The sequence below is a fragment of the Festucalex cinctus genome, chromosome 1 (assembly GCF_051991245.1).
Source record: "Festucalex cinctus isolate MCC-2025b chromosome 1, RoL_Fcin_1.0, whole genome shotgun sequence".
NCBI lineage: Eukaryota > Metazoa > Chordata > Actinopteri > Syngnathiformes > Syngnathidae > Festucalex > Festucalex cinctus.
In genome coordinates, this window is record NC_135411.1 from 36,262,869 (window position 1) to 36,288,740 (window position 25,872).

Consider the following 25,872-nt stretch of genomic DNA (forward strand, 5'->3'; position numbering starts at 1 on the left):
CGACCAGTCCTTTCCCGTCCCGTCATGGCGACCAGCTTCCCCTCGTCCGGTCAAGTTTTGGGGACCACTGCCGACCAGTCCTCTCATGTCATGTCCCTTCATCATTCACTCACCTACCCTGTTGTGTAAATAAAGTTCTTCAGGTTGCCCTTTCTGCCTCTCTCCCTGCTATGTTTCCCCGTGTTTGGGTCCTCTTGGCACATCCACGCACCCTTCGTGACGGTATGACAAAAAATTGACTTTTTTTTTTTTTTTTTTTTTTTTTTACAACTTTATTCACATAACATAACTTTGTCACAGCTCACCTCCTTTTTCATTATCTCACCTACCGCGGCAAGAAACTGCATGGTGCTCCAGATCGAGGGCAACTGACGATCTTTTGGTGCGTCTTCCTTCCTCTTTGGAGTAATGCTGCCAATATTTATCAGCTTTTCACCAGGCCATTTGCTGAGTTTTGTAAGCTACTCCAGCCTAGTGCAGGTCTACAATCACTTCCCTGACGTCTTTGCTTTGTAAAAGATAAATGCTATAAAAATGGATGGATGGATAGATTATGTGAAATTGCATGTATCCTTTCAGTCAAAATTGTCTTTTTCCACTTTATTGTGTCAATTACAGATAAGATACAATTACAAATACACTTTAATTGAATATTTGGCAAGCTATGGCTAATTTATCCACATAACTGTGTAAAAAAACCATCAAAAGCACATATGCCATCTTAAATAGATACTTCACTTATTTAGCCCATTATAGCAATAAAAAGTTAATATTTTGTCTATAATTAATTTTATACGTTCATTATTTTTCACGTACAATTAGTACCTTTCAAAACACATTTTGCAACTTGTCGACTGAAAATGACATCACAAGGGCTCAGGTAACCAATCACAGCTCACCTGTTTTCTTGGTTTGGTCATGTGACATTCACAAGCTGACCTGTGATTGGCTACTTGAGCCCTTGTGATGTCATTTTCAGTCGACAGCAAGTTGCAAAATGTGTTTTTAAAGGTACTAATTGTACATGAAAACTAATGAAAATATCACATTTATTATAGGCAAAATAGTGTTTGACTGCCAAAAATGGCTAAATAAGTAAAGTATCCCTTTAAAGGATACTTTTGAATCCTCGTCCTGTTGTAAGCGACGCCCACGTGGCGCTTAGCTATATTTGTACACACCCGGATGCGAGTGGGCATGCATTTTAATCCGCCGCTAAAAATAAGACGGAAAAATTCCCTATTTACGTGTTTGCTAGCGACGGCATCACAGTGCCGTTTTAAGCGGGCTATTTCTGAAATTAAAATTACATATTTGCAAGCCGCTGTAATTACATGTCTTCTGCCGAATGGATGCGGCGTGCCGAAGGCCCGAGACAGGAAGTCGGTATTAACCTAGTAACGCCTTGTTTACTGGGTGACGCCATGTTGTTTCATTTTGTGACGTCACGTCCAATGTAGACATTTTGGCCAAACGCAATGGATCGAAGTGGGGAAAAAAAAGAAAAAGATTGCCACAGGAGGCCAAACGGTTTAGCGTGTAAATAGCATGTTTTGCCTAACAGTCTCATTATCGCGCACTTTCAGATGCGTGCTTGGCTCGCACTTATAAACACAGTCAGGCTCTGGCGGCCAAATTAATGCAATGCGCTTTAATTTCCAACAGGGAGTAAATTAAGAGCTGATAATGGATGCAAATCTGACGGAGATTTCTCCAGCGAGGATACGGCAAGTTGCGCTCGCCGCAGCAGGGTGAATGCGGATTGAAGTTACCAACACACACACGCGCACACACACTCCAATTAAATCAAGTTCCATCCATACGTAGACTCCCCACCGCAAGAAAACCATAGGAAGCCATTTGCTCATTTGAAAAATAGAACATTTTAATAAAGGCTACATCTCTTCATAATTACAATAATTAAAGTACCGAGCTCTATAGAACGCATAATTTACAGTTTTAAGTGAAGCTGAGGAAGCCAAGTAAAATATTATAAAACATTAAAAGGATGATGAAATGGGATACAGATTAAAAAAAAAAAAATGCATAAAAATATCTTTAGTTCATCATTTTTTAGGCCCCTTGTGAAAACCAAGGGAGTAACAGGACCCCTTAAAACGGGGTCAAACACGGCAAGAATCCATGTAGGCACAGCTGCTATACTCCATACAAACGTCATCATCATCATCATCATCATCATCATGCAGCTCTGAGTTGCACACAAGTCAACTCTGGTCACGCACGCACACACAATAAGCACATTTGGGGAGCATGTTGTAGAGCTTCTGTTGGTCAAAATTCTTCGGGATGTAAACATGTCTTTTTTTCTTTTTCTCTTTTTTTTTGTGGGGTGGGGGCGGGGGCGAAGGCCATTTGTGCAACGCCTGCGCCACTCAAACAAAGGCACTGCGACGAGATGGATCAAGGCAAGTCCCAGAGAGGACAATTCAATATTGAAAGTGACTCTTCGGAGAAAATGAAAAGGGAGGGGGCGCAAATAGCACTGCAGTAGTAAATGTAGGATTGTTCCCCCATGAAACACCAGAGGTATTTGTCAAGTTTGCAGTCTACAAAAACAATTTCCTTGTAGAGGTGATGATCACAGGAAAAAAAACAAAAAACAAAACAAAACAAAAAACAGAAAAAAGTGGAGTAGTTTTGTGTTTCCCCGCCCATCACCAAGCAGCATGTCCATGGAAGTGTCAGGTTGTGGGGCTGGGGTATCTTCAATAAATAGCAATAGAGATCTTTACACTACACTACAAGTGGTACAGAGGGCTCCGGCACGGTGGGGGATAGGACGGTCCAATCTGGTCCGGTCCGGTCTGCTTGCTTGATGAGTGGTCGTTCCCCTTCAGAGTCTGTCGACACGTTTCTGGAGGGCTCTCGAGTCCACTCGAGACAACTTCTCGATTTACCTGCGTTCGTCTCAGTCCATCCTCTCCACCTTGCCCAGGATCTTGCCCTCGTAGGTGGGCAGCACCGAGCCATCGTCCGACACTTCCTCAAACACGGCGCCGCACTCAAACTCATCGCTGGCCTTCTTGAAATAGTACCTGTGACAAACACAAATCATAACTTTAGGACATACAAGTTCTTCTTCATGGCTTGAAGACACAAGTTACCATTGTACTTATTGCTTTTCTTTCTTTTCTTTTACTGTTTTATATTTGTTGTCCACAAGTGTTTTTCATTCAAATACTTACTGTACTGTTCTGACTTTACTCCAATGTTAGCATAAGCTAACATAGCATCGGCAAATGTACACATTTGTTTTCACTTTAGAAATTTGTAAACAAAAACATTTTGTGTTATACGACAGTTCCGACGAAGGCATTTAATTGTAAATCCACGAGTGCACTGCACACTAGCACAGAACTGACTTTTATTCAACTCCTTAGGTGTTCTAAAGCGTTAATTTGGCCACCAGTAATGGCCAGTGGCTAGCTAACAATAGCCTACTGTGGGTTGTTCACAACTTTGTGTTGCAAAAATGGAATTATTTCCAGAAATGACATTTGAGTTAAATGTTTTTCAGATGAAGATGAAGACAAGGGGGAAATGTCCAGGTGTGCTCATGTGAAGAGCACACAATGGGTCAACATGCTACCACGGCTAACGAGAGTCTTCAACATACTTTGGCTTCATTTTGTATTTCTGGCCTACCTTTGTATAAATGTAGCTCATAGTGGAGCGTCCACTAAACGTGGACTAAATCGTCTGGTGGAAATTAAACAGTAAAACAAGCTTTATTTCTGTCTTTTTTTTTTGTTTTTGTTTTTTGTCCATCTTGTTGATGCTGATACTTTGGCGAGCAGAACTATTTGTGTTGGCAGGTCACCGATTAAATAAACAAATCATCATTTGTTGTCAATAAAAGCAATTGCACACAAGGTGGTACATTCTTTTGCTGTGTGACATCATATTCCTACACCACTGCACAAACTAGTCCATAAACCCAAACTGTCATGTTGGTACTGTTGGTACTGTAAACCTTTGCATATTTTTTGTCAGCATTGCTGAATGCGCTCCAAAGGACAAATCAAATCTCAGGTTCCATACGATGGAGTAGCAACTATGAACTGAATGTTGCACAAGGACACAATCTAAGTTGAATGGAGAACTGATGACTTTTTAGATGCCTTAAAAGCTGAGGAGGAGTTCCCTATCGGATGGCACCAAACTTTCAAAGTGGAGGTGAGGGCCGGGCTGGTTCATCATGTGTGCCATGACTTCAGTGGGCCATTAATGATGCAACCCACCACCATCCTCATTTTTGAGGAAGACAAAGCAGCAGGGGTGAGTTACTAACGGAGGGTCTCACTCAGAATGCACTCATTAACTAACTATGTAATGGAAAAATGCCTTGATTCACACCATGTGTGTATGTGTGTGTGGCTTCGACTGGAATGTTTGTGCGCATTTTGTTTTTTAATGAGAACACGCAATTCTTATAAAAGTCTTGAGAAAAACATGGGAGAGGAAGGTGTGGTGGGTGTTTAGTGGGTGGGAGGTGGGCCCAACGCAGGCCAATGAGCACGCGGGTGGCCATTAATGAAAAGCAGCGACGTGGGAACGTACAGGAGGTGTCGACGTGTTGAGTACGCAAGAAGAATGATCATTACGAGCATCACCCTGACACAACAATGAATAAAGCAAATGTCTCGACTCTTTCATGCGAAATCATCAAAAGGTCCTTTTAGCTGGGGAAGAAACAGCCAGAGAGTCTGAATTTCCACTGGAACATGTTTTATGTGGCTACATCTGCCCCCCCTCCTCTTTTTTCTTTTCCTTCCCTCACTCGTTCTCTGCTTGCGCTGACATCTGGCACCAATATCGTCTGGCAGGGCGCAGCATTACTGTTCTTTGTTGAACCGCTGCCATGCTGAAGAAATGACCCAACTGCACACATTCTCTGGCTGCTATTAAAGCGCCTGCCTGCCGCTCTGCTCTCTTTTGGCCCCCCCATGGAAAATGTGGACGTATGATACAGGAACTAGAGATAGTGAGCCAGAGGGAAAGGAAGAACAGCGGAAGGAGTTGGGGAGGTTGTTGGATGGGGTACACAACACACGTGGAAGTTGCGCGCGTCATCTTAAGTCCAAGATCGCATACACATCGCTTCAATTATGTCTCACTTCTCTTTCGAGGCCAGCGTGGCCCCATCTCACCCGGATGATTTGGTGCCACCATCCCAAAAAATAAAACGTGTGTAAACATTGTGAGAGTACTATGCGAGCACACATCACAGCTGAAAGGACGGGGGGAGACTAGGCTTGAGGGGGAGAGTCCGCCCCCCGATAGCATCAGCGAAGCATTTGCATGCTGGCCATTTGTGAGAGTCTTTGTTGGTTGAAATGAAAGCGGCCGGGGCTTCAAAGCAGCGTATTAAGTGTGCCTTAGCATGGAAATCAATACCAGATGGGACCCAAATCGCTGCAGTTCAAGCTCTCTCGCTAACCCCCAACACCATCCGCCCGCCCGCCCGCCTCCCTCGTCTCACTCATTTCACCTCCCAAAACACACGTGTGCGCACACGGGTCTGAATTTGAACCCAACTGATAGCACAAGTCGCTTCAACACAAATTAGACCCAAATCATTGTGGCAGAATCCGAATATTGCTGTACTCAATGCACAGGTGCTGATCCACAATGAGTCCAAACTGGATGATGTCATCAATAGAGATCCTGACATCACGTGACTTTCTCTGAACACGCCCCCCCTGCAGCAGGAAAGTATTGGCGCTGCGTTAATGGGCTACAATGTCATGGAGGGCGAAAACGAGCATTTATCCGTCAACTTGATGAAAAGGACATGATATACATGTGCGAGGTGGACATGTTGGATTGCAGATGACGTACGAAGTCTGTACAATCCCGATTTATTTCCCCTTTATGGTGATCAAAATGCCATCAAAGTTTGGCAGTGTTATTTATTTATATACGTTAGCAACTTAGCAGCCACGAAATCAGCCACAGCCGCCGTCATTGATGCCGTGAAAAGTCTTCTCTATGGTGTTGGTCAGTTATTAAATTCAACTGTATATTATCTATTAAACTGTAGCAGCACAAATGAACGAAACAGATTATTTCTCCCACATTTTGCGTGTGGTAACAGCATCTGCTGATTTAGCCACGATGTACAAAGCGCAAGATTGGCTACGCATTGGTTCCTCTTTTGGTAGCCTGGAGCATACTCGATCCTTTTTTTGCCTCTTCTCGTTGTGGCAGCTGGTCCAAAACAGCTGTCCATCAAATGTGGCGTCTGCCGTTTACTCAAAGTGGCAGATGCGTTTTTGCAAAAATGGTTGTGCTAACTGAAAAATGAGCAAATATCTTGAAAAGTACTACTTACACTAACCCTATCCCATCTCGAAATGTTAACTCAAGTTTTAAAATGCCACATAAAAAGCCCCAAATAGGCAAAGCATTGAGTACCTGCAAAAATGATGATACATTCAACGTATCAGTCAGATTGAGACAAGCTACAACAGGTGAGTAGGATGGGAGACAGTTGCATTTCCTTCTGGAGACGCATCTCGCTCAACACAAGACTAATGTGAGTACGATTCTGCTGCTTATATTAAGAGGATAAGCCAAGCTAATTTTTGTTATTTCTAGCCGCGCATCAAAGTCAAATGTTGGCCTGTAGCCGTGGTTGAACTTCCCCATATTGGTTGGGCATGCTTGGAACTGTTGGCTTGTGAGTGTCAACACCTCAGCGCCTTGCCAGACCGCAAATTAGCTCAGCCACAATGCTGACGAAGCTGTGCAGATGCGTGGAAATAATTCCATCTATACAACCTCAGAATGTTTGTAAATAGTAGGGGTCATGGTACTTGCGACTGGTAAAAACACAACTGACTAAGCGAGGATGACTTCCATGTGACGCCATGGTTCAAGCCCTTGACTGAATGCGTGTCAAGTAGGAGTACACACCTGTAGCTGCCCCTCTTGCGCAGCTGCTCCTTGAAGTGGCCGAGGGTGAGACTGTGGCTCTTCATGGTCCTCCGGTAGGGGATCTCCTCCCCGCAAAAGAAGTAAGTCACCACTGTCTCGCCGCTTGTTAGACTCTTCCGACACTCCGCAGTGCTGCGAGGGATCGAGAGGGAGACAAAAAGTGTGAGACATCGTACAGAAACTGACTGGCTCTAATTGTGTGACCCAGTAGTGCCCACAAGTATGTGCTTGTTGTGTGTGTGTGCATGAAGAAGGTTTTGGGGGGGCTCCAGTGTTATCAATTCCCCTTCAGCTGAGTCCAAGACTTTGTAGGCCTGCTTCAGAGGAGCCATCTCATTGCTAAGCTCAGCTGGATCGGCCAACTGGCATCTGACTGAAGGACGGCCGGTCGAGATGATACAACGAAATGAAAGATGTGTCTCGCTCAGGTGGTGCGGGGAGACTTCCACATTAGCCCGACATGTAGCTTAAATAAGGGAGGTGGGTTCCTTCTCTTCGGAGTGAGTGTGTGCAGATGTATCATAGTGGATGTTTTTTTACAGTGATGCAACATACTCGTCTGACTGGGGACAGATGCTGCTGCTGCTGGTGGGGTTAGGATTGGCAGGAGACATAGGGGTGGACCCCCCACTCTGCACAGGCACAAGGTGGCTCTTGTCCCGCTGGAGACTGGACAGTGAATGCCTGCAGAGAGCATCATCATCATCATCATCAACAACAGAGTGACGACTTGAGAGATCAATTCAAAGGCTTGGAAACCAAATTGTACCTTTGCTTGGGGGTCTTGGTGGTGGAGACCTCCTCCAGGCGGCGGCACGCCTCCTCCAACTGGGCCAAAGTGTTGGGAGGGGGCAAGGGGGGCATGGCGGGGTCTTGGATGAATGGCTGGGACGGCTGGTGGCCACGAAGATGAGCGCAGTTTCCACCTCCGCCCCACGTGTGCGTCTGCGTTGAGGAGCCCCCAAAAGATTTTTTGGTGCTTTGGGTGCCGCTGCGAGGGAATGCCGAAGCAAATTAGTGAGGTGAGGACACCATATGTCACACAACGACCCAAAGGCCAACTGGTCTACTTTATTCTACAAGGTCTACTTTCCTATCCTTCTATGTTTTTAACACCAACGGGTGGAGCTCACCTCGACTTGTGTCTTCCTTGTCGCTTGCTTTCGAGGATCCACTGCAAGACATTCTGGGTGGGATCGGCCGTGTCGCTGGGCAGCTGGAGGGGCCCGCACTCCTCCGTGCACCTGTCCGCCACGCCCTCGTCAAGTTCTGCGCGACAAACGTGTCTGGACAGAGAGCTGGAACGCCTGCAAGTAGAACCAGTAACGTTCTCAAGTTGGGACAAATGTGGGGACCCAATCAAATCAACCAATCAAGTTGGTGGGGAAGGTCTGCTCTCTCTCTCTCTCTCTCTTTTTTTTTTTTTTTTTTTTTTTTTTTTTTTTTAAGACTTGGATATCTGATCAACCATGGCTGAAAGAAGGACTAAGGACAAAACCAGAACCACATTGGACAACTCCTTCCAGCCTCACTACAAATATCTGATGGCTCTATCTGTGGCAAAAAATAATAATAATAATAATTAAAAAAAATCCACTTCCCTCTTCAAAAAGTCCTCATCTAAAACTGTTTTTTTCCCCCTTTGCTATATGGACAACTCCTTCCAGCTTCTCTACAAAATCTGACGCCTGTCTTGATCTGTGGCTAAAAATAATTAAATAAATAAATAATCCACTTCTGCCTTCAAAAAGTCCTCAACCAAAACATATTTTTTTATTATATGGACAACTCCTTCCAGCCTCGCTACAAAAATCTGATGCCCATTGCATCTGTGACTCAAAAAATAGATCCACATTTTCCTTTAAAAAGTGCTGGTCTAAAACTTTCATTTATTTATTTATTTTTTTAACTATGTACTTTCTCACTTTAAAGACTTGACTTGGCCAGGTCCTACCCTCTGGGGATTATTAAAGGGGATCTCTTCCTATCCTTAACAGAAAATCGTAGGGGGAGCTGTTTTTTTGTATACTGACCCCATGCCGGCGTCGGTGGAGACGGCGCCGCACATCTCTCGGCCCAGGCTGCGGCTGCGCTGGTAAGGCTGGCATGGCGGACACTCGCCCCCGCCGGAACACAGAGTGCGCACGCGGAGGGCGGCCTCCCTCTCAAACTGCTCCTTGGTCTTGGGGCTGGCGTGATGGTGGATGTAGTGGTGGTGGATGTGCTTCGTGCTCTGCCTGCTCACGAGGGTCCCGCCGGGGCCCAGGGTGAGCGTGAAGGCACCCTGCTCGGGACTGGACAAGGAAGCCTTGAGTCCTAACCCTGCCCGCGGGAAGGGCTGGTGATCCGGCGAGCTGGAGCGGGGCGAGTGCCAGATGACGGTGGGGGACTGGCAGCCGGGGGTCTTGAGGACGCGCGAGAGGTGCTCGTCCAGGATGGCCTGGGGGTCTTCCTCAGATGAGCCGGAGAGGAGGCTCAGCGGGTGCGGGGGGATCTGCTGAGCACTTCCCACAATCTCCGTGTCCTCTCTTTCTTCCTCCTAGTGGCAAACACAAATTCACTAGTAGAATAAAAGCCACTGAGGTGTACTTGACTCCAGTGAGAAGCACACAAACCTCCTGAATCTGCTGCAGCCTCACCTCCAGAGAGCTGAGGGTGTCCTGTTCCCTCTTCAGGCTCTCCAGGCGCGAGATGAGCTGAGCGGCAAACTTTGCTGGTTCCACCGGGACCCCTTCCTTCGGCGGACAGCGGGTGCGCTGCGAAGAGAAGCAAAAACCCGTTAGCTGGGCCTCCGTCATTCAAGGTTGCACTGAGCTGTCCTAAAAAGGTGTAGCTGCATTCACACTGGGCTGGTTCCCTCAGCCATTCTTAGTGGGGCTCTCACTTCAAAGTATCCCCCGTCAAAAATCAAAAACGCAGTGAGAGGCAGGATGAGCTGATAGCGGTGTGTGCGCGTGTGTGTGTGCACGCGCATTGGGCGGAGATAGACGGGAAGCAGTCGCTTTACATTTAGGAATAAAAAGGCACATGTATCGACAGGGGGTCGAAGAGAACTCCAGGGAGGAAGGACGAGGGATTAAAAACAGGCCGAGATGCAAAGATGAGCGCAGGAGGGCAGAGAAAAGGAACGTGAAGAGAGCAAAGGAGGCACATAAAAGGTGCCACAAAAAAAGGATGGAAGATCAGAAAGGTTGAGATAATGTATCCCCCCCCCAATCCCCTCCCCTGTCACATGCTGGGCAGCTTTGAGCTACTAAAGTGACAGAATACATACACACACACACACCCACACACACGTGTGCTCATATTAAATTATTTGCATTTTTTGCACTGAGGCTTTCTTGATTTTTTTTGTTTTGTTTTCTCCCGTCCCTTTGTAGTAGAGATGAAGGGGAGGCGAGAGAAAAAAAGTGAGCAAAAGAAGCGTTCCGATGGAGCCCGAGGCTGCGTGCGGCACCCAGGGAATGGCAGCCATCGCCAAAAATCAGACGGGGAAACAACAACAAGGCAAAAAAAGTGAAAATAAAGCAAAGCGGGAGCGCCGGAGTGGGAGACGACTTGCCAGAGCCAATCTGCAGATCTATTCCCAAAAAAATTGCTGCATGTCAAAACGGTGACGAAACTTGAGGTTACGCCGAGTTTATTTTCACAAGATACTCGGCTTTCACACTTCTTCCAAAAAGCTCAAGTTAGCTTCCATTAGGAGCCTTAAGCTAGCAACTCCCCTTTGACCCACTGAAAGCTCACATGACATGCTCAAACTCTTCCCTTAGATCCCTCACCTCCGGGGGGGTTGCGCCAGAGAAAAGGGGGCCAGCTCTGTTGGAAGTTGTCACTTTCCTGCGCGCGTGCTCCATTCATCCTTGGATCAAAGCGCCGCGTGTGCGCGGGCGCGGGAACGCGTCTGACTATCTTTGTGTTTTTGTTGGGCTCATTTCAGAGCCCCCGGGATAAAGCGGCACAAGATCTTCCCTCATCTGGCGGGCTGCGTTCTCCATATTTGCATCACCGGTTGGGGAAGACGAACCCCGGCGTGTTGTGAGCACTGTGGCGATAAACAGCTTAGAGACCTCCTGCTCTCCCGCAGACTTCAAGGAACCCGAATGGGGGGTGGAGGTGACACCAAAGGTAGCGAGAGGGCTCGTGTGCATGTGCGTGTGTGTGTGTGTGTGTGGGAGGCAAGGTCTTTGACGTTCCTCCTCAGATCTTTGCTGGCATTGTTGGATTGCCGCACGCAACTATTCATAGAACCAAGAGACTCGCAACAGAGGGTGCTCTGGAAACCTTGAAAAAGTCTCGCATGTGACGTGTGCAGTTAGTGTGTGCATGTTAATCTACTTACAGGGAAATCAGGCAGAGACACTTGGCTGTTCATCCGCACGTTCCGCTGCATCTCCCTCTGAAGCAGCTTCTTGGAGCTCAGTTTGTAAGGAGGGATGCCATCTCTGAAAAGGCATCAAACAGAGCGCCACAATAATTATTCATTGTCAGACAAATTCAAAGATCAAAACAACCATCGAGGAAGATGCCGATTCTCATCTTTCATTTCAGGCTTAATAGGAGATTAAAAAAGTGACACTCGGTCGGAAATTGCCAAGCAATTCCTGTTTTGGTGGGTGAGTGAGTTCACTTCAATTAGCCATGGTGTCAATGTGAACGCTGATTTGGCTCAGGTTTCCACTTGAGTGTCTATAGGCAGGATGGCTGCGGCATCTCCGTTAATAGGGTGAAATCGCAGCACAGCAACACAGTCGAACCCACTATTGAACTCAGCTAAGTGTAAAATGGTGGAGTATGATGCAGCGTAATAAGCAACTTGGAATCCTCTCTCCTGTTTGTCTTCCTCAATTTCTGTTGACGTATAAAAGTGACACAAGTCACCTAGAGTATGATCAACAAATACATGTTTTAGAAATAAATAGCTAGGATAAGAGTTATTTATAGTAGTACTAGCTAGGTTTCCTCTTCCTTTCTGCTTAGCGCAATTAAACTGGCATTAGCAAAAGTTTTGCTCACTCCAGTCAGATGCCCATGACCAGGGAAATAAAAGGCACATGAGACAAACAGTTGCAGGAGGCTTGCTGGAGAATTTATCTTCAAACGTATGTATTTGAAACTACGTATCTGGATTGGAGCATAAATGCTGGGAGTTGGAAGGGGCATCTTGCGGTTCTGCCATTTCAAAAGCTAACAAGTTCATGTTTTAAGAATATCATGATTTGGATTATAGGCTAAGTCAACATGACAAGCATGGGGAGTTGAGCTACAATCGTGCTATGGCACAACTCCTCTGGGCAGCATTACTCTGATCGATACAAATCTGGCACTGACAACTGGATTAAGCATAAAAGGTAAGTGATTAACTACAGAGTACGACTTGGCCTAAAAGAGGTCCTACCCTAGAAAAAAAAACACTCATTTGCAGCTCAGGCTCAGGCAAACATGCCTTTTCTGTTTCCCATTTCAAAATCCAAGAACACTGATCGCATTCCGTCGTGAGTTTGTACCCCAGATGTGAGCATGTTGCTGATCTGCAGGGCTGCCTGGCTCAACGGCCGGCATCGAACGGCCTCGCTGGAGCTTCAAACGGCCTGGCACTTGACAGAGCGAAAGAGCGTCTTTTCTGGCCGCCGTGTCCTGGTGACCGAGCCTAAGTGAGCAGCACTTTTCTACTTTTGCTTTGAAATGCCACAGTCATGCGCATAAGCGCGGTCGCCCCCACTGCCGCTCCCCCCTCCCTCCCCAATCTTCATTTGGCAAGCGCTGCCTCTGATCTCCGCACATCAAAAGGCTGGTTTGTAAGATAAGGTAATGTTTGAAGTCTGTGCGCAGCTGCATTCCCCAGCGTCCAAGCAAATCCATAAATAAGATATAAGCAAAAATTCCCCCTCCGCCGCTCTCTTTCTCTTCCCACCCAACTGCGTCCTCGCTTGCTGTTTTTTCCCCTTGCTTCTTTTCTATTCACTTCTTTATCCATGCACAAGATTCGCATGTTTGCGGGCCCATTAAACCGACGTTCTGATTGGGAATGGGAACAAATGTGATGAAGGTGGGTGGGGGCGTGTCACTGTACAGAGCAAAGTACATATAGAAAATAGGCTAACGGTGACTTTGAAGCACATATGCTACATTGCTCATATGGGAGACTCTACATAAAGAGAGGTGCACACTCAATTGCGGGGCCCAACATGAATGTCTCCATCTTGGCGCTACTCGGACGTGGCTCATCACGTTTACATGTTCTGTACAAAAGTGCCCAAAGTTCATGCAGTGACAACATGACCTTATGACGCCACGCCATTTTGTTGAGTCGTCCCGTCCCTCAGTGGAATGAAGCAATCGTCATTCACATATGCGCCCAAACACCATTGGAATTACAATGATCATTGTTGACAGCTACTTCTTGAACATTACCTGAATTGCAAGATTTGTGTCTGGCTTTTTTTGTTTTATTTTTATTTTTTATTTTTGTTAAACCACACACCCCACACAACTTGTTTCAACTCACACAGCCCTCAACACATGTTATGCAAGTGTTGAAGAGGGGGCAAGTTAAAAAAAAATGTTATTAATAGAAAATACAATGTTACAATATATCAACCCTTGTGAGGAATAAGCGGTCAAGAAAATGGATGGATGGATGGATGGATGGATGAATATGCTACGGCGTTACTTTCAACAAAAGAATAAGGATTTCCAAAGTTTAATGCTCTCAAGACAAAGCAACACTTTAAAAAGCCCACTATTTGCTTTTGATTGGCTGATTTTTATTGTTCCTGTGACAAAGTTCTATTCTGCTTTTTTTCCATAGGTCCAATGAGAGCTTGAAGACTGACTGAAAAGACAATGCTGGCACTGATGTAAAACTCAAACAGAAACACAAGTAACAGAAGTGAAAGAATACAAATGTTTAGAGGTCCCAAAAAATGTCACTGCAAGTATAAGCATTAGTCTTAGCATGGAAATAGGAACTCAGAACATTCTGAACCTTCCCCCACCCAGGAGGGATAGTATGATAAGTTTGTAAAAATACCAGACTCACATGATGAGGATTTACTAAATTGTGAAAAATATTAAAATTGACCGGACCAAAACAGTAAAACTTGAAAGCAAAAAATTACTTGAAAACCTTCAGCCTTTTTACAAAATGTCAACTCGATGGTAGGAGATGAAACGTTATTTGTCAACTTACACGCTGCTGTCGGTCACAGACATGTTGTCGTCCGTCAAGGCGTCGCTAGACACCTCGCTGTCATTGGTGCTGCTGACTGGAGCCAAAGAGCCCATGTGGCATGTGTCTCCTTTGTGCGACCTGAAAGTCACAGCCACAAACATCCGCTGAGTGTGTACACAACAAAAAGTTGATAGTAGAATGACAACATGGAGAGTCTGACAGCCGGGCGCCCCACAAGTGTTGAACCCCGGCCGAGGAGGCATCTTACTCATGTTTTGCGTCAAAGGTGATGTAATCAAGCCTCTAAATGGCTACTTAGCAACCCGAAATTCAAATTCAACTGCACTGGGAAAACTTCCCCCGCCTCTTTTATGCCCCATTTCTTCCGTCTTCAGAGGCCAGCAGCTTCCCTCTTTCCACTTCCTTCGTTCGCAACTCACTCTTTCCTCAGCGTTGACGTCCTGCTGTGCACGCATCCTTGCTACGGTGCAGGGGGAGTGGCCAGAAACAAAACAGAACCGATGCGTGAGTGTGTGCTGGGAGTAGGAATGAAATGGAGGGGTGGGCTAGCATGACTAACACTGTATTGGGCCCCCAGCTTCAGGCTTGACCTTCAGAGGGGCTCGCAAAGAGTCAGGTATTTAACACAGCTGGCCTTGCATTCTTCCCCTCTCATTTATCCTTTCTCCTCCCTCGCTTTATTTCAAGAGGTGCACTAAGCCCCCCTCCTCCTCCTCTGTTCAGCTCCTCTCCCCTCACTTTCGCTCCAAATGCACTCCTGACTTCTCAAAAGGAAGAAAAGGGATAAAAGTGGAGAGAAAGGCGGAGGGAATCAGAGGAGAGTTGACGCAAACAAGAAAGTGGGAAGAAGAAGAAGGCTGGTGGATGATGGTGGGGGGCTGAGGAGGGGTGCGCTTATTCTCAACTGTAGCTGCTGCCATTTGGATTTTTTTTTTATGTTTTCAAAGCGTCCGATGAGAAGATGCAAAAAGACGGGGAGAAGGGAGAAATGGCTTCCACATGTTTTGAGTCTGGATGATGACAACGGGAGAGAGGGGAGGGGCTGAAAAAGCATCCGATGATTCGAGCTAAGCCCCAAAGCGCCGGCATTATCTGCAAAGACGAAGCCGCTGGACGACTCGTCAATATACAAGTTGTAAACTTTGTAGGCCACTTCACCAAATGCGACTCACCAAAAGATTAGCTATTTTATGAGGCTATAAAGTCGTGTTTGCATGCACGTCAGTTTCACACTCGTGACAAAGGCCATGAGAAAGGTGCATGACATCATCATCATCAAGCTGAGCACTTCAACTTCACTTCACTACTGCTGCTGCCAAAACGCGTCAAGGTCAGAGCGCGGCAGAGCGAGCGTAGCATTGCGGTCATCAGGAAGCCAAGCCAACCCTGCCTGGACCGTGAACTTTTCCAGTGGAAGACGATCTCCCCCACCACCCCACACTTCCCCCCCGGTTCCGCGGAACAATTTCAAAGCACCGGAAATCCGGGCGAGTGCCAGCAAAAGGCTGCTGCTGCTCAGGAAGGTGACAGCATTAAGACCAGCAATGGAAAAGGTGCCACTCGGTTTACAACTCCAACTAAAGTATGAAGATGAATAAAAAGTCTTACCTGTAGCCCCTCTCCATGACCTCCAGCCCCCTCACGGACACGGCGGGCCTCTGCGTCTTCACCAGCAGCCCGCTGGCCGTTTTGTTTTTGAAATCAAAACTCCACTCTTCTTCTTCGTTGAGCGTGGGAAGATATCCGCACATGACCTGCAGGTCGCTCAGGCCGTTGGCGTTGATGTGACTGGGGTTCTCTCCGCCGCTCCTCACGAACTTGAAGAAAACGTCAGAAGACAAAAACATCTGGTAGGCGTTCTCCTCCATGTTTGTCTGGATCTCCGTCTGCGCCTGGTCGAACATCACTGAGTCAATGTGCTGTTTCTTGATGTTATCCCGGATGAAGGTCTTGGTGGCGGGCTTGAGCTGCTTAGCGACGACGCTGTTGTTTTCGATGTAGCGCTTGTAAATGGCTTTGGCCACTCGCTGCGTTTTGGTATCCTTGAGGTTCATTTGCCTGAAGCCGTTGCAAGCGAACCAAAAGTCCAATGTGTCGGCGCACTTCTCCGCCTCCAGGAAGGTCCGAAATAGGAGGGCGCCGTCCTGGTCCCCAAGGAGAGAATGCAGAGATTTGGTCCAACGGGACAGTGGCGAGTCCGGGGAGGCGCTACCCTCAGGCTCCCCGAGACCATCCTCGTTCCTCCTGGCCGAGGAGCCTGGCGGGCTGAGCGTGACCGATTTGCTGGGCTCCGGTTTCATTATGGTGCGTTTGCCGGGGTAGCAGGGCGACTCGCCCTCCTCCCCGGGCACCGGGGGTCGAGGAGCATCTTCTCGGAAACTGCTGGCGATATGGTCCACGAGCAGCCAGCTCATGGCTCTTGAAGGCAGCGGGAGAAGACGCCTTGCGAGTGAGTGTGTTCCGCCTTCTGAGCTTCGCCTGTAATCTCCTCACTCTCTTATGTCAGCAGGGAGCTTCTCTCAGGCAGCCTGTCTTCACTCTAGAACACAAAGTATTGATCTAATCAAAACCTGATCCTTCTCAACATCAAAGGGAAATGTTCCCCCCATCCCAAACCCCTTGCTAACTTTTACAGGAAGACATACCAGTCCACACAGTATTAGGGAAATTATGCAGCTGTATTGCATAAACATATGCTTTACATCTCCAACTTTATTTCAGTTTCACATACTGTATCTGGCACTTACTGCAAGAATTGCGAGATTGTGCAATTGTACAAGACCTGTCCATTCTTTGAGCCTGGACAGATAAAACCTGCGTCTTTTAAACTAAATTGAACAGTCCAAACTCAGACGAGGTTTCCGGATCAGCCGCGACATGTGCTTCACGTCGTCGTTCCGTCCCACAACCGAGTACCTGCGAGACTCAAATGTGGGACAAACTATACCCAAATTCAGGAAAAACGTGACCAAGAAATAGTTGACCAAGTTTTCCGCACGCCGCTGGATTAATTTAAAGTTTCTCCAGTACTTCTATGGCATCAGAAGCCCCATTGAAGTGCTCTGATGTGTTTTTGTAGTGTGACTTTTTAAGGTCCAACCCTGTGTAAAAATTCCAACGTGAGAATGTAGAGTAGTTCTGCAAAATGTATTAAGTTCAAAATGTGAACTGCTATCAAAAAGAAAGCGACGCTAAAGTAAAAATAATTGGTTTACGTTTACTTTGGAGTTGAAAATGTTCTAAAATAAGCGCTCCCCCTCCCAACTGGCTTGGAAGGCAACTTCAAAGGCGAGTCAACGGCACATCAAAGTGAACTCCATTGAAGAAGAAAAAAGGAGGCGAGCACTAACTTACCATCGACCCCGACGAGTTCGCTCCTTAAAACGAACAAATTCCGCGTGTTTTCCTTTGAGGAAAAAGTCACAATTGTATCCACGGAATGTTTATAATCCACGGTGGGGAGGCCCCCCTCTCCTCCTCCGGCTTGGTTCGGCTCCGTCCGTCCGTCCGTCCGTCCACGCTTTGGCGGAGAGGAAAATGAACTGGCGAGAAGGAAAAGGGGGAGTGAAAAACAGCGCTTGCCTCCCGCCCTCCTCCTCGTCTCGTAGTCTCCTCCTCCCTCCTGCTCCTGCTGGCGGTGCCTTTTAGGCTGCCATGGCGCAACTGTGGCTCTCCTCTTCTCCTCAAGGCGACTCCCTCCTCCTCCTCCTCACTTCAAAGTAAGCAGCCGACCAGCGGGTCCTGGAAGCTACATAACAACCCGACGCCGGCCTCGCCGCTTTACGTCGCCAAAAAAAAAACAACTCCAAAAAAGTAGCGCAAATGTGTCGTGTGGCGTGGTCGCGCCGGCGTGAGCACACACACACACACACACACACACACACACACACCGAGGGTCTCGTTCGGATTGCGCTCCTTCTCGCCACGACTGTTGCGTGTGCGTGGCCAGGACCTTATCAAAGGCGAGCAATCTTGCGCCAACTCCCCGAGGCTTTGGCGCGTCACAAGTAACTGATCCGCCGCCCCAATAGCATTATCGCTGCAATCCCTCTGTTGCTACATCAACTTTAAAAGGGATTTTTTCCCCCTCCTCCCTTTCTCCCTCTCTTTTCCTCTGCATAGTTTGCGAGATTAACCCGTTGGAAGCCTCGGGGATGCACAACGCATGCACAGACGTGCAACAAACGGTTCGCTCTAATATGATTTTTAACAGCACAACAGAGAGCCTATTAGAATCCCTCCATCCTATTTATTTATGCAGTAAACCCACGCAGGGTAAAAGTTTATATATAGCGCTCTAATTAAAAAAAAAAAAAAAAAAAAAGACCGTCTGCAGACTTGCAAAGAGAAAACATCACTCAACAGCGCCCGCCAGTGGCGACACGCAGAGACGCTGTAACAAGTGCTCCCACAAGATAGCGTGTAATTTGAGCACAACACCTCAGATCCGGCTGAGACTGCATTCAAAGCCATCATGATAAGCGTTTAGCCCGATCAAACACAGCATACAGGGATGTCACTGTACTTGTTGGGCTAACAAAATGATGACTGCAACATTCAGTTGTCAATTTTCATAAAAGTTAATGAGCGTAGTCATTTTGAACTTCTGTCCTGGGACAGAACCTCAGGTGTGTCTCGGGAAATCAGTTTCGCTCAATTTATTTGAAAATGATTGGTTTGTTACCAGAAATGATGTATCTTTGTTCATTTATCCACACCAGTGATGTTATAGCAACAGGCAGAACAATAAATGTGCTACCACTTGACGACAGGAGGTAGGCTACAATTAACTTGTTAATTAACTGCTGCCATTCACACAACAGAATAATAGCAGCATTGTGTTCAACTAAACAGGCCCAGATTTCACAATGAGTAAGTACATTTGTGAATACATTGAGGCAAGAACCTCATTATTGATGTATATTACAACTAAATTGTGTGTCAGCGCAATCAAGGAACAAAAAATTAAACTCGGAAGTCAAGGACATCTGGGCTTACCAATGACATGGTTTACCAATTAATCTGGTTACACAAGATTTTTGAGGAGAAACTATGAGGGTTAAGGCCCCATTTTCATCTTTGCATGAATGCACGTTTGTGCTTTTTCTTGCACTGATCGAGCTGATTGTCACACTTTATTCTACAGTATTTATTTTATCCATACGTCGATAAAAATACGGTAAATATAACTTTGTTTTGGAGCTGCAATGAATTAATTGCGTATCCATTCATTCCAGGGGTAAACGTTGTTTGAATTTACAATTGTTTTAGGTTGTGAACGAATTCACAGAACAAGTTAAATTCCTAACCCAAGTTCCCACTGTCTAAACCTTTTGTGCCATTTTTGTTTGGTAGTGTGCCGCCGTCAATAAAGGCTGGGGAACATTGATATAGATGAAGTAACTCATGAAAAGATGACTTAAAAGGTCAGTCGCTATTCAGAGGCCACTTTTATCGCCACTTCAGTGCACTCACTACTTGCACAAAAAAAAAACAAAAAAAAACAACAGCACAAAACCTCTCAATTCAAACGGAATCCTCAACACGCAAGACTTCTGTTGAGTGCCCTTTTGCACAGCACTTCTATTAAACTACAAATGCATAATCAACATAATAAATTAAATACTCTTTCATTCAATTCCATGTTTTCCCAATGAAGTGGCCAATGAGTTCATAGAATTCTTGTGGATGTAGATAAACCCTTAGCAGGTCGTCCATCTGTTGCATTTTTTACTGGCTGAATTAGAAGCGACTCATGTGGGTCATACGGCTATAAAACTTACAATGGAAGACAGACAATGTCCCTGTTTATTTAGCCACAGCTGGCTAATGCAGCGTGTGCATGATGCATCGTAGCTATTCGGTGTGATGAAACAAATTGAATCACAGTGAAAGCAGTGGCAGGCAGGCCCAATCACAATTTAGCGCTTCCATCAGTTCAGACACACAACGTGGCAGATATGCTACAATTATAAAAGCTGTTCAAACACTGCGTAAGAGCGCATCGGCTGACCTCTGGTGGAAAACCCACCAGGGTGGAGAGCCATGCCGATGGCAAGGACCCCCTGCCAGTAGCAGGGGCCAGTTGGGCTCTCATGTCCTGCCTTGTCAACCCCCTACATGGCTCATGGGAGGTCTCCTTAGAGGTCGGTTCGTCCGTAGGAGCCGACCCCGGATCTGCGACTCAGCCAGGACTGGGGTCATCCTTGGCTTCTGGCCCTTAAAAAAAGACATTTGAAAGCGGGGGTGCAGAGAAGAGGTTATGGGGTGTAACCATCGCTCAGTTGGAGAATATATTATTACCGGGACAGGTCACACTCAGCTCCACTACAAAGAGCACTATAAATAGTGCACATAAATCAAACGTCTGATTAATTCTACTTCTTTTATTTGCATGTATTGAAGTGACAAAGCGTCTTCTGCTGCTGCTGTCCAAAGTCATGAAAACGCATTCTTTTCAACTTCTTTGGAGTTCTACAGTGATTTTTCTTTACGGCGGTCGTAACTGCTACTGGCCACCTCAGTGGCCACCATAAACACTGGAGGGTGTGTGCACGTCGACCGGCGAAGTCCTGGCCGGAGTTCGCAGCCCTGTGATCACTAACTGCTCTCAATTACAGTATTGTGTCCCGCTCCTCTCGGCTCGGGGTTAAACTCTTCTGCAAGACCCCTTTGAAGTATTCATCCCTTTATCTGTAGCCGGAGCCAAGAATCTGGGGGAGGACAATGGAAAACGAAACCAAGAGGGAAGCTTATGGCAATTATCAAGCAGGGCCATGAGGAGGAAGTCAGCTCACGCGGACCCGACGAGGAAAAGCCAGGAGATAAAAGTGGGGAGCCGAGCCAGTCCATGTTGCGCAGGGGGTGGAGTTGGAGGGTGGGAGAGGGTTCTGTTTCAAATTTGTTTGGTGTGTACACACCCCGGGCCACAAGCGACCGCCGTGAGAGGAAATGGAGGCTAGCGCTTCAAAGTAGGTGACAACAGGGGGGGACAATGGCCTCTGATGGGAGTGAGGAGCTGCATGAGTGTCAACACACCAGAAATGAGTGGGGTGGGAAAGCCACGCTACCATCAAGCACTACAGTTCAGCTTGTCCAGACTAAAAAACATTCACGCTCAGACCTATGGAGAATTTAGTCTTTGGAATGTGAGCAGACGCTCTAGTACCTCGAGAAAACCCATGCAAGCACGGAGAGAACAAACACACTCCAAAGATGAAGGCCAGGGCCTCAAAATCCAAACCACAGAACCACGAGGCAGACGTGCTAGCCACTACTGCTTATATTTTGGATCTCTTATCTTCCGAAGTTCTTCCTTAGTTCGTAATGCACAAAAACACAAAGCCTGATCAGGATTCACCAATCCCTATGGAACTGACGTGAACTACCTCTTTTACTACATTGTACCTTGGTGGCCACATCAATTTTATGGCTAAGACAAATAAAATTGACTGTTCATTCCACTGCCGTCAGTGAAACTTGTCTGTATTTAAGCCATTCCAGAAGAAGCAGTGGCAACTGTGTTGCACCCAGGGACCAAACCCAAATTTTGTGTCAGCACCTTGGTCAAGGGATCTAGATGCTGATTGACTGTGTATATACTGTGGTGAAAACCCACACAAGCATGAGAACATGCAAATTCCACACAGAAAGGCCCCAAAGTTGTCCTTACTTTCAATTCCTGTTGCCACATGGAAATGACGATAGTCTGTCGACCAATTCTAAGCCTCTTTTACACACTTTCAAGCACTGAGATGTGATTTTCACAGATTGTACTGGGACCGTGCCGGATGTGGTTTAAATTTGCTGTCTTTGGAGGGAGCATCAGAGGCAGTCGACTGAGGTCAAGACAAATCGATTTATCTGAATGTGTAACGTCTTATTTTTTATTTATTTATTTTTCCCTGATCTTTTTTTTTTTTTTTTTTAGTTTTTCCTTGCCCTTTTGTGGTTCGATCAGGGGATGTCGTTGATATTTGTTTACTGTGGGCATGTGAAGCCCTTGTCTGATTACGGGATATATAAATAAACTTGACTTGCAACTGCTGTGAGTTCTGTCTAATAGATTCAGATGAATACCGGTACATCACAGCTCTACTCTTATGCGCCAATTTACAGAGAAACCTGTATGAAAGCAATCATAGCCTTTGGTGAGTCCATTTCCATCCTTTAGGTAGTGATTCAGTTCTCGAGGTTGGTTTTGGGGTCTCAGGACTGGTATTGGGTCTACTTTTGGGGGACAGGTTTCATCTCAGGATAAAATGTCTTTTCAGTCTTGTCTCCGACTGAACCATGCAGGTCTTTGACCTGGTCTTGTTCTTGATTCAGTCTTACATAGACCGCATTGTCATCCTGTAACTGTACTTAGTGGTCTTGATTAAAACACTATCTTTAGGTAGCTGCCGCTGATACTCCAATACTGGACACCACACTTGACAATGAAAATACAGAAAGGTTGTATACCAAACGACTGAATTGCCTTTCAGTGTTAGCCTCTGATAGGATTCAGTTTACCCACTGCCTTCATGAGGAAAATTGATCCATGAATGGAATAATGCAAATAATTCATGAAAATTTGCATTGCGCAATTGATGACAATAAAAGAATACCGATACAAATCAGAAATGAGCATCACATCACCAACTTGATTACATCTCACAGAAAGTTCAATTTCTTTGCTTCTGTTAGTTGAAAACAGCAGTCGAAATAAATCATTTGTTGTTGGGTGGGGTGAGTGTAGGAAGTGGAGGTAAGACATCAAATGTGGCGTCTGTTGAAGGAGTGAGCGAGTTAATCAGCTCACTGGAGGCATGGAGGAGGAAGTTGGGGGGGGGGGGGGGGGGCGGGGGTTCAAGCGATGGATTAAGAATGAGTGAAGGAGTCCAGGGTTTGGGGTTAAGGCTGATTTGGGAGAAGGATGGCCATCCTGTCAAGCATGGCGGAACAAAGTGGCGTCCGGCCTGTGAAGTGCGTGCCTGCATGCCGGCTGGATTGCCAGAAGAAGAGGAAATGAAAGTCATTACTGTCAGAGTGGAGCCGGCTTCATGGCCCAAACGGGATTAGACAGTGCATCTGACATTGTTTCTATACATTGCTCGACTTAAAAGTCAAGCACAAAATGGGATTAAAACAAGGGAGGGGCATAAATAACCTTCAACAAACTCCCCATCTGCCATTTTGTATTTCTTCTATGCCTTCCTTCGCAACATTTCATGTCTCATTCTTCCTGGCCATCCCACTCCCAGTAGATGCCTCTGACACATCCCTTTCCCACGTCCATCTTCCGCACACTCATCCCATCATCAAACTGCACAGGTGGGCGACGACTCCCACGCGGACTTTTATCTATTTCGACACAAGAAACACACATCGTTCTGGGCTCAATTGGTGCCTCAAATGATGCAACTTTATTCCCCTCAAACTGAACCCTTTTAAACTCTTCTATCTTAAACACCCCCAACCCCCATAATAACAAACTGGCGGATTGTTGCCATCCCTTAACTTTTTAAGGGTATTACGCACCATGTCCTACTTCAAAGTCGGTCTTAACTGCACTCTTAATTGTCTTCGTCAGTTCCAAGCATGCCTTTGGAGTCTGCTGACAACAATACTTCCCCTCTTTCCTCCTCATCCAACCCTCACATCCTCTACTTCCACACTTTAGGCTGCCTTGCATCCCTCGATTGTGAGTTTGGATGAGAGGCCGGGTACACCCAAGACTGGCCATCAGTCAGTTAGTTGCAGGCTACATTTAGACCGACAACCATTCCCACTCACTTCCACACCTATGGCCAATTTGGAGTCTTGAATGAAGCAAGCATGCCTGTTTTTTGGAATGCGGGAGGAGATGAACTGAACAGAGTTTCAAGGCCAGAACCTGCACACTGTGAAGCTCATACACACTACTGCACCATGCTGTCCAAAATATACCACTACTCTAAACTATACTACAACTACTGAAATACCATCCATCCATCCATCCATCCTCTTGACCGCTTATTCCTCACTGAAATACTATTAACATTATATTGCTGCTACTACAATAAAATGATAGTGCTACTACTACAACACGTAGAAGTACTACTACTAAACTACTACATCTGTGAATAAAATCACGCCAATATAGCTACCAAAACACTAGTATAACTTACAACTAAAACCACTACAATATTGACTTTCTGCTAACTACCGTTACTTTGAAAGTGCTGATGCTCCTCTCAATTCAGCACAACTTTATTTATATAGTGCGTTCACAACAGCTGCAGCTAGTAGTAGTGGTACAACAACAACAACAACAATATTATTTTAATGGAATACCAGCACCACCACTTCTACTGAAATGAAGGCAAACTACTACTACTACTCTTAAAATAATAGTACTACTACTGCTACTAAAGTACCGGTAATAGCATCACTCAAATACTACTACTACTACTCCATCTCCTAAAATAATAATGATGCTAATACTACTGACTGCACATCTCCCTTTCCAAACTGTGTATTATAAAGGTAGATAACAATTAGGATATTTTAATTATACAACAACTACAAAGATTAAAGTACACGTTCTTCTCCACTTTGGCCTCTCAGCTGAAAGTAAAGTCAGACAGCACATTGCGAGCACAATTACGCTGACAACCTGCTGTGCCTTCGCGGCTGAGGTTATATAGCCTCTAAAGCCGCTTTCAAAGCACACAGCTGCGTATCCTTTTCACTGCTGGAGTGACAGGGTGGGGGAAAAAAAGGGAGGTGAAGAAAAAGAAAAAGAAGAAAAAGAATGGCATGCCATAAATACCATAGCGACAAAGAATCTCATGAGCCGGCGCAGAGACAAAAAGAGTTGATGGCAGACAGTGAAATAGCGCCAGTGTAAAGTGTTAGCATCGTGCTTAAACAGGTTTATTTATGCAAGATGGCAAAAACAGGCACGATACCTATCAAAAGTGCACGTAGATGATGTCATTCATGGTGCCAGTGTCAAGTGGCGTAAAAAAAGAAAAAAAGAAAAAGAAAAAGAAAGCTAAGCCCTGACCTTGAGTCACTTCCTTTTTACAGCTCGACTTATCTCGGCCTCTTGTCCTCAAACAACCTGTGGCAGGAACAGAAGAACACTGATAACGAAAAACAGCTTTGAAGGGGAAAACGCATTAACCAAATAATCTCCATTTTGGATTAACAGTGTGTCATAAAGCAATTTTTTTTGCCTCGCCCAATAAAGCACAAACCGGCCTACCCGAGGCACTAAAGTGTCATTGGACAGCCTTGAGCACCATGCTACTGTAAAACAAATCGTCGATGACCGGCCCGCTTTGCAACAGTCGGCCCTGTGATGTGGAGATAAGCGAGCCTCTTTCATCCTTAATGGGACCGCCCCGTCCACTAAAACGACAAGCAGGGCTTGTAATTTACACACACGCGCAATTACCAAACTAATTTTAGTGGGAGACAATCAATTAGCCGTCAGCGTAATAAGCGAGAGATTAAAGGCAAGGTTCGGCTGGAGCGTTGGGTGTGATTGCTTAAAAAATGCAGGCAGACTCATTAGGGAGGAGTCAGCGGCTGTCAGGAACGACAGTGGCGACCACTCAGTCACATCAAAAACAACAAAGCTTATTGTGCTGCATTTTCTCTGAGTAGGTTGGAATTACTCAGCAGCAGAGTACCTGTATCTGAATTGCAAACTTTATTTGGGAGGTCTTTATTTGTTCAAATGTTTT

At 46.0% G+C, this 25,872-nt stretch overlaps 1 protein-coding gene across 2 annotated transcripts; it reads right to left on the reverse strand.

The window, feature by feature from the left end:
• Nucleotides 1-1,859: 1,859 nt before the first annotated feature.
• Nucleotides 1,860-22,856, reverse strand: LOC144026389 (axin-2-like). Of its 2 annotated transcripts, none has more exons than XM_077533058.1 (11): nucleotides 17,510-22,856; nucleotides 15,764-16,694; nucleotides 14,153-14,272; nucleotides 11,303-11,405; nucleotides 9,600-9,716; nucleotides 8,994-9,499; nucleotides 8,094-8,267; nucleotides 7,730-7,951; nucleotides 7,516-7,644; nucleotides 6,940-7,092; nucleotides 1,860-3,056 (listed from the first exon to the last, which is right to left on the reverse strand). In XM_077533058.1, exons 2-11 carry the CDS (start codon nucleotides 16,567-16,569, stop codon nucleotides 2,930-2,932), a joined length of 2,457 nt encoding a protein of 818 aa, XP_077389184.1. In that variant the 5' UTR covers nucleotides 16,570-16,694; nucleotides 17,510-22,856; the 3' UTR covers nucleotides 1,860-2,929. The 2 variants fall into 2 exon arrangements, with proteins under 2 accessions (XP_077389184.1, XP_077389176.1); XM_077533050.1 differs by having other exon boundaries at nucleotides 9,576-9,716.
• Between the last annotated feature and the right edge of the window lie 3,016 nt (nucleotides 22,857-25,872).

Coding starts and splice junctions, on each gene's coding strand:
- LOC144026389 (XM_077533050.1), bottom strand. CDS start 16,569: ATGAGCTGGCTGCTCGTGGACCATATCGCCAGCAGTTTCCGAGAAGAT. Junction 7,952..8,093: donor CAAGGAAGACACAAGTCGAG/GTGAGCTCCACC, acceptor ATTCCCTCGCAG/CGGCACCCAAAGCACCAAAA. Junction 3,057..6,939: donor CGCAAGAGGGGCAGCTACAG/GTGTGTACTCCT, acceptor TGTTTGTCACAG/GTACTATTTCAAGAAGGCCA.